The sequence below is a fragment of the Prorops nasuta genome, unplaced genomic scaffold (genome assembly GCF_024137725.1).
Source record: "Prorops nasuta isolate Cenicafe-Biocafe unplaced genomic scaffold, Cenicafe_Pnas_1.2 PNAS00033, whole genome shotgun sequence".
Taxonomy (NCBI): domain Eukaryota; kingdom Metazoa; phylum Arthropoda; class Insecta; order Hymenoptera; family Bethylidae; genus Prorops; species Prorops nasuta.
Window position 1 is genome coordinate 1,637,051 of NW_027116830.1, and position 9,128 is coordinate 1,646,178.

At 33.1% G+C, this 9,128-nt stretch overlaps 1 protein-coding gene across 3 annotated transcripts; it reads right to left on the reverse strand.

Annotated features, from left to right (window-relative positions):
• Positions 1–4,338: 4,338 nt before the first annotated feature.
• LOC136783296 (E3 SUMO-protein ligase ZBED1-like) lies at positions 4,339–8,326 on the reverse strand. Of its 3 annotated transcripts, none has more exons than XM_066743349.1 (6): positions 7,621–8,326; positions 6,729–7,437; positions 6,586–6,646; positions 6,263–6,480; positions 6,039–6,195; positions 4,339–5,967 (listed from the first exon to the last, which is right to left on the reverse strand). In XM_066743349.1, coding segments are annotated over exons 3-6 (1,899 nt in total). In that variant the 5' UTR covers positions 6,587–6,646; positions 6,729–7,437; positions 7,621–8,326; the 3' UTR covers positions 4,339–4,444. The 3 variants fall into 3 exon arrangements, with proteins under 3 accessions (XP_066599446.1, XP_066599448.1, XP_066599447.1); XM_066743351.1 differs by having other exon boundaries at positions 6,263–6,492; positions 7,621–8,323; XM_066743350.1 differs by lacking the exon at positions 6,586–6,646 and having other exon boundaries at positions 7,621–8,322.
• Positions 8,327–9,128: the final 802 nt, after the last annotated feature.

The following is a 9,128-nucleotide window of genomic DNA, read 5'->3' on the forward strand; positions in this document are numbered from 1 at the left end:
TCCATATCGTAGCCTTCCAATCTGCACGGCTCCGCGAAAGATTCGCGAGGGCATAGCCAACTCTCTGCTCACGGTGAGCAGGAGTTAATGGGATTTTACGCGCTGGACGACGGCAGTGAATACCTGCAGAGTGTAAACGCCGCAGGCCGGTGGTCACTGAAGCTGGATAATCTATCTCCTCCACTATGTCGCTGACACTAGCGAAGGGATCTTCTTCGATCCTGCTCAGCAGCTGCTGGTCATCGATCTCCGAAGTCCTTTTCTGCCCTCTGTTCTCCGCTCTCCGGTCACGCAGTGCGTGGTCTCCGCCTTCGCGGTACCGACGTATCCAGCGCCTGACGGTGGTCTCGTGTGCCCCGCAGAGTACAGCGATCTCACTCGCGCTTTTCCCGCACTCAAAATAGCCAATGGCTCTTCCTCTGGTAGCCTCACTATGCTGTGACATCGTCGACGTATCCAATAGATATGAATGTTATAACAAATTAACGTTATTATAGATAAAAGTGAATAATGCCTCGATTATTGAATTAGAAGTATCGATAATAACGTTAATTTGTTATAACATTCATATCTATTGGATACGTCGACGATGTCACAGCATAGTGAGGCTACCAGAGGAAGAGCCATTGGCTATTTTGAGTGCGGGAAAAGCGCGAGTGAGATCGCTGTACTCTGCGGGGCACACGAGACCACCGTCAGGCGCTGGATACGTCGGTACCGCGAAGGCGGAGACCACGCACTGCGTGACCGGAGAGCGGAGAACAGAGGGCAGAAAAGGACTTCGGAGATCGATGACCAGCAGCTGCTGAGCAGGATCGAAGAAGATCCCTTCGCTAGTGTCAGCGACATAGTGGAGGAGATAGATTATCCAGCTTCAGTGACCACCGGCCTGCGGCGTTTACACTCTGCAGGTATTCACTGCCGTCGTCCAGCGCGTAAAATCCCATTAACTCCTGCTCACCGTGAGCAGAGAGTTGGCTATGCCCTCGCGAATCTTTCGCGGAGCCGTGCAGATTGGAAGGCTACGATATGGACCGATGAAAAGGTTTTCATATCGTTGCCCTCTCAGGCTCAGGCCTTGCACGTGTGGCGCCCGAACGATACCCGGTTGCAGCCAAACCACGTCTTCCAGACTCATCGGTCTGGACGCGTATCGTGTGGCGTATGGGGCTGGATTTCCGGTGAACATATCGGTGATCTTGTGGAGATTTCTCCACGTATGAATTCCCGGGAATACATTCGCATCTTGGAAGAAATTTTTCTCCCAAGCGTGCGTAATGTATATCCCGCGGATGAAGTACCGGTGATCCGATTTGTGCAGGACAATTCAGCGATCCATACCTCACGCGAAACGCGAGCGTGGTTTGCGCGACACCCGGAGTTGGAAGTGGTGGATTGGCCCGCTCGATCACCGGATCTCAATTTAATTGAGAACGTCTGGGCATTGATGTCCAGACGATGGATAGAGCCAGGCGCGAGGACGAGGGCAGCGATTCTCGATCAAGCGAAGAATATCTGGGAAGGCCTTAGGTCTGACCCAGAGTTCTTAGCTAACTTGACTAACTCGATACCTAATCGACTTAATCAAGTGATCGAGCGGAATGGCTACTGGACGGATTATTGAATGAGCTTTACTGTTGTTGGTTTCGAATGGGTATTTTTTTAGATGGATCGGATTGCATGGTATAAAAAAGGAATGTGCTCTGCCACGTGTCGGATCCAAAAATCGGCCCTTTTCAGGGCCACCAATATTATTTAACGTAAATCAATTTTCGGAGTACTGAAAAAAAGAAAAAAAAAATAAATTATATAAGATAAAAAATAGAGTATATAATCTGAAAAGACAATAATATATATATATATATATATATATATATATATGTGTGTGTGTGCACGTTTTTATTTCAGGAATAATTATTTATCATTTACGTTATGAAAAATCAAGATAAAAAAGAGTATCTCCTCATGGTAGGCCAGGGTAAAGAGAAAGTAGAACCGAATTATCACACTTCAATCTATTTCTGACTTAAGACTGTCCTGCAGCAAACTATTAGGATAATACACTGGATTAAAAAGGAAGGAGGGCAGGCACATTACATATGGATGTCTTCGTGGCAGCTAACATCCAGCTAAATAATAGAATAGGTATGTATAACTTTATGAATATGGAAATAATTTATGCTTACTTTTAAGAATGAATTTTCATACTCTTTCTAATATTTTTCAGCCACTGGGTAAATATACTCGTGGATAACAGTAATATATGAATTTTCAAAAGTTAGCGAAGGAAGAGAAGACTAATATAATGCAGCGTAAGGATTTGTTTGCCCACTTTAAAGTGCTACGTAACTTACAGGATTAACAAGCTCTAAGTGATGAGAATAACAATTTACCACTGAATTTGCCTATACGCACTGGTAGCAGAAATTGAAAATAATGCAAGATATCTTAATCCGTAAGGAGTTACTATTAATCATTTGAATATTCTTCAATTTAAGTTTAAGTATTAAAGTTTTCTTCGAATATAGGCTATAATTGTAAAATCATTGCAAATTTGCTGCTTTTGGATACTGCGAAAGAACAAAAGGACCCAGCAACATTACCCACAACAGGAATGTATTCTGATTCTGCAACTATAAACTGTTCTGTCACCATTCAACAATATTCACTCATGGTTACGTAATGAGATGTAGTGTAAGTAAATGGATTTTAATATATTGGCTTTTTCTTCTTTACATATTTAGTATATTTGAAAATTAATAAGTAATTAATTATATTGCGTAGAAACATTAGCTGGATAATAGCAGAATGGCTTCTGGATAATGTATTGCATGACACTGGACAGATTTACGTAAATAGCTGTTTCTTGGACCTGTGGCAGTTGAGCTGTCAGGAGCTCTCAGAGGTTCTCTTCCAGCATCACCAATTGGAAATAGATACGAAAGCTTGTCACTATTGATATTAGGTTTCTGCAAAAAAATCTGAGTTAACGATTATCTATTTTAATAATGAATTGCATCTTCTTTATTCGTAGAATCTTATTGCTGTAAGCTTGGGATCCATAGTTGACTTGCAAGCTCCAATGGACTTTACGACTCAAGAATATAGCTCCTTATTATTAATATAAAAGTTAATGATGTGTTATTCTTGACAAAATATCAACAACATAAATTTAATTTAAAATATATATTTTCAGTTATTTTTATACACCATATGTTACACAATAATAGGTTAAAACTAAAATACATATTTTTTATACAAATTTATAACACTTAATATGATTTTATTAAAAGTTCATCACTTACAAGTTATTTTAATAAATTAATACAAATTACAGAGGTTAAGTTGCACATTTTGACACTTCACTCATTGGAATATGCCCTCTTCTTTTTATTGATCTGTCGTTTGATTACTATATTATTACCGCTTCTATCAGTATACCAAAATTCCTATCACTATACCAAAAACGTGCTCGAGCAGAATCAATGGGCACATGGGGTATCATATGTCTTTCTCTCTCACTCTTATGCTATTAGACAGAGAAAGAAGAAAATTCTTACTATACCATTTTATCCCGAGATGATATACTTTTGACAAAAGTAAGACGATCAACCGCTACACTCGAGTATATGCAATTTACCAGATTCTCCTTATTCTCCCCACCACGACTCCAATACGTCATCGTGACGTCATCTGACGTCACCGTGACGTTTTACGCTTTGGTGAGAACTAGAGACCTGAAGCTGTCCAGCTAGTTACAAATCTAGTAGGCCATTCTTCACGAGCAGATTCGATGAATGTCAGTGTACCAGAGATGAAACGGGAGATTGCTCATTAGTGATGGGATATTGCCCTAAGAATATCGATACATCTGTCTGATGCGTATAGTTAGTTCCTGATACAATATAGTACTTATATCATGCAAAATATATCGATATCTCGAATATCGAATTCGTATTGGACAAAAGTATAGATTCGTCTTTCTTTCAACTGACTTCATTGCTTACTTTCTCGGTAAAATTATTAGCTGTGTTTTATTTAGCTACATTTTTAACACGTTTTACACTTTTCGTGTTTGTGTCTTTATCCATTATATAATGTATATGCTGACACCATAAAAAGTACCCAAAGTGCAAAAAGTGTAGCAATTACCTGTTATATGTATATTGATAAAGGACAAATAAATTTCCCATGTTATTCATATAACAATTAGATTTAATCTGTATTTATTATTATTTTGTATGAAAATAGAGTAAATAGTTTATGTTATACACCAATAGTTAAGGCCATCCTCATTTATGTAATGAAAATTCCTAAAATTAAATGATTCAAACCATATATTTTTCACTTCATTTTATTTATTAGTAAACAATTAATTATTAATAAAAAGAATACTGAATAAAACATTTATTTGTTTTAAAAAACTAAAACAATTTTGATATATTTATTCTATGTTCCAATCTTCCTTAGACAGAGATCCCAAAAATAGTAAATGCTGTAAGTGAATACTATTTAAACGATTTCGGGATTCGGTTAGGATTCTACCTGCTTTAGAGAATAAACGCTCTGAAGGAACAGAAGTACCAACAATAGATAAATATTTCAAAGCTAATTTGCATAGAGAAGTAGGACTTTTCAAATACCAAAATTGTATCGGGCAATCATCTATGTTAATTGGAGGTTCATCCAAATAATATTTTAATTCTGATGGCATTTCATTATTTCTGATATTATTAAGCGATCTTCTTCTTTTCTTCAAAATTACTAAATTTTCATGGTAAAACCAAAAATCATTTTCTTTCATTGCAACACTTTCATAATTATCAGTATTATTAGAGCTAGTGCTAGTATCATTAATTTCTCTTACTATCTCATTTATAGCTTGAGAATAAGCATTTTCGTCATCAAAATGTACCTGCTTAAACCTTGGGTCTAAAATTGTAGAAATAGACAATATTAATGAATTTTTAATGTAATAGAATCTTTCTTGAAGTTCATCTAGAAGTAATGTTTGCATTATTCTGGCAATTTCTGTTTCTACAACAACTTCTTTTAAGGTTACTTTCAATATATTAATTATTGGAATTATTTTGCTTGCAGAAACATAATTTTCACCACACACGATTTTAGTTGATTGCTCGAAGCTCCTCAATAATTGAATAAATTCCTTGGCTATTAGCAACTCCGTTGCTGATAACATACTTGGTGCTGTGGGACATTTTAAAAGAACTAAACTGACTTTCTCCGATAATTCTATAAATCTCTCAAGCATATAGTATGTTGAGTTCCACCTTGTCTCCACTGCCATTATCAGTTTTAAATTAGAAATTTCTCTTAAATAATCAGCAGCCATAACAGACTTTTTAAAAAAAGTTACTATTGATTTAATCTTTCTACAAATGCAGCTTACATGTTCAGACTGCAAGACTTTATTGACAACTAAATGTAAATTATGCGCACAGCAAGGCATATGAATTTCTTCACTAAAACCATCCTTAATAGCTTTCTTGATATTAGCTCCATTATCGGATACTATAGCTAAAATTTGGCTTTTACATATTTTCCACTTATCTAACTCTGTCTCTAAGCATAATTGAATATACTCTGCAGTATGCCTTTCGCTTAAGTCAACTACCCCAATTGTAATTGATTTTAAACTGTCTTTTACAAGATAATGGACAGTGATTCCTAAATAGCTTTTCACATTTAGCGGATCCGTCCATATGTCCGTGGTAATAGATAAATTTTCAATATTATCTAATTCAGATTGTACTAAATTTGATAAAACGCTATATTTATCAGCCATTAATTCTGTAATAGTTTTCCTGCAAGGAACCTTATATAATGGAGCAATATTCTTCATCAGTAAAAGAAACCCTTCTTTCTCTACTGTGCGATAAGGAAGTATGTCTTTCGCCAGCATAAAAAGGATTAAATTAGTTATTTTATTAAACTGACTTCCTCCATCTGAAACATTATAATATTTTATTTAAGAACTATCTTTGTGTTGGATTATAATTTTAATAAACTGTGTATACCCTTGAATGAATTTTGCTTTAAAAATGAGTCAACTATTGTAACCTGTTCAGTTCTTGTTGCCTTACTTGAATCGCAGATTATATTTTTATTATAGTGTTCCTCTGACATAGATGTTAAATTGAAATTATCGTCCTCATTTTCTTCTTCGAATGCCAGCTTTTATAAGAATACAAGAATATTAGTTATCATAATATAAAGAAAATAGTTAAATAATTTTACTAACATTATGACTTCTTCTATTGTTTAAAATGTTTGGTGCTACATTTTCTACTCCTCCTGTATCCTTTATTTCTGTATTTATTACGTTATGATGATGACGTTTCAAATGAAATTTCATATTCGTCGTATTTTTGCTACTTTTAACTTCCTTGAAGCATAACTTACATTTTCCTCCTTCCTTGGTTTTTATAAAATATTTCCACGCATCGCTTTTCTTCGACACTGAAAGTTAAACTTAAAAATTACAAGAACAAAAAACACAAAGAGAATCAAATAAAGCAATACTAGGTAGTGGTATAGGAAATTGGTATTAATGGAGATTCGTACTATTTTTTATGGAATAATCTTCACAAGGATTGTAAAGAAGGACGATTTTATTAATCTATATCTGTAAAAAAATTAATTATAACTTAACAAAATATACAGAATTTTTTTTTTAACCAAATATAATAAAATAAGATTTAACTAACCTTATAAAAATACCACCAAGAAAGCCAAATAAATATGTACTAGAATAGCAATCAAATTTTCAATGGATACTGTTTAATTCAATATATATTAATTGTTTTAAACATTCACAATTAAACATATATTTTTACTTTTGAATAGTTCATGAATGTAAATAATAACACTTTTTAATTTTTGAAATGTATAATGAGATACATTATTAATGAAGCTCCAATCTTGATCTGTTTAATGCTATAAACATTGACCATATCAAATGTTACAAGCGTAAAACTATAGTTTTTATTTTTAAAAAGGCACTGCTAGTATTAACTCTCTGCAGTAATTTCTTATCCTGAAGCTCTCAAGATTTTCCAATTTTTCTAATTCAATGTAATAATTCATCGTTTAGGTTCTTTTAAACTCTGCTGAATATTACTTGATTGAATCTGCTTTTAGATACTCTTGTTACAGCGAATCACATGTTCTGATAATTCAGAATCAAGCAGATCCACTAATAATTTTTCCTTATCTTCAAAATTATTGTCAATATTTTTTAGATTAATTTCAAATATTAATATATAGAGCTAATAGCGAGGAATATGCTAATGGAGCTTTTAATAAATATATTGGCATAATAGAAATAATCTCAATTTTTTTCCTTTGCATTAACTTTGTACTACTTCTGCAATATATGCAACAAATAACCTCATTTGAAATTAAATTGTAAAAGACCTGTAAGAAATGAATGTGTTAAGAAATAAACGATAACAACATCTTCCATTCGTAGTTATCAAAATAAAATCAGAGAATATTTCTTATAAACGCATGCAGATAAAAAAACGAAAATGTATGATAAAATATTTTATTTTTAATATAATTTTTAATATATAGTTAAAAAAAATTTATTTTAATTACCCAGTGTCAAAATTTATTTAACAGCAATACGCTGCAGATGAAACTTGATGATTAATATACTGCAATTAATTAACATAACCAACCAGCCCAGCTTCGAAGGCTCCGAAACACCCGAAACATACAGTTTCGGCCATTAATCTTGCGTCAGGCGAGGGGAAGTAGAAATTAGAGGGGTGAAGGGATATCTAGGGAGTTTGTCCGTAGCTGTCAAATGGCGCGATTAACCCTTAATTTTGGATTGTAAACAAAAGTAATGTTTTCGGAAAACGATTGCGGAAAAGAAGGAAGAATTTTAATACATAACAGAGAAGAAGAAATATATCAGATGAGTATAAATTAATAAAAAAAATGAAAATTATTGTGAATTTTTAAGAAAATATACTTTGTGGTTTTTTTATTTTTGTTACAGGTGAAATCCTGTTATGATGGCTTTCTATTAAGGAAAAAAGTTCTTATAAACAAATAAGTGCAAAAGCATTAAGATATGAAGCATTTCTTTGTGGCCCAGTCATTTCGATAATTGTGACTTAATGTTATAATAGTGAATGTGTAAGCGATTAGTGTATATACAACAAACTCTTATTGTAAATTTAATAATCTTGTATGACAGTTTTAATTGCTATTATTTTAAATTAAAGCTAGTTTAATTAACATATTATTTTTATTTCATCCCTTTCTCAAAATTCTAAACACACATGGTAATTACCTATTCTTGTAGTAGTCATATATTCGTTAAAATACTTACAAAATTACAACTGTTTTATATTTGTAAAGCATAGCTTTTTGTTGCAATGATTTTTATTATTCAATGTGAGAAAAATTGCATTGGGTTTAGGTAAATGTCTTATTTATCCGCCACATCCTTCCATATCTTATGCGACATTTATTTGGCTCTGTTACACTATTTTCTTCTAGTCTACAACATATAACATTAATTTTTTATTCATTTATACATACACACAGATCTGACAATACTACTCCTGAGTTCATCTTGTTTTCAGCTTCAAATAGTTTTCCAACTACACGCATGGATATCCATTTTGAATATAGAATACTTATTTCATTTCATCTATTATGATATTGTTAAGATTGATAGAAAGATATCAATTCTTTGCAAATGATATTTTATATATCTAGTAACTGGATTAATTAAGGTTTTAGAACAGATAAATTTCACAAACAAATAGGACTAACAAAATATGTATTATATATTGAGGAAGGATATCCAAATGTGAATTATTTGAAGCTAAAAGCAAGATGATTTCAGCAGTATACTTAAATGTACTGGAGAACAACATCCTCTCAAATATAAATCCTATGGAAGAGATGCCAAACATTATAAGTAAAATAATTCAAGTGTTCATTCTTCAAATTTAATAGAACAATGGTTTACCAATCATCTTGACATTTATAAGATTAATTATTCAATAGAATAGCCATATCTGAGTGTATATAAAAATAGCAAAAAAATATTGGTATATTTTGAAAACTAAAAGAAAGAACTAACA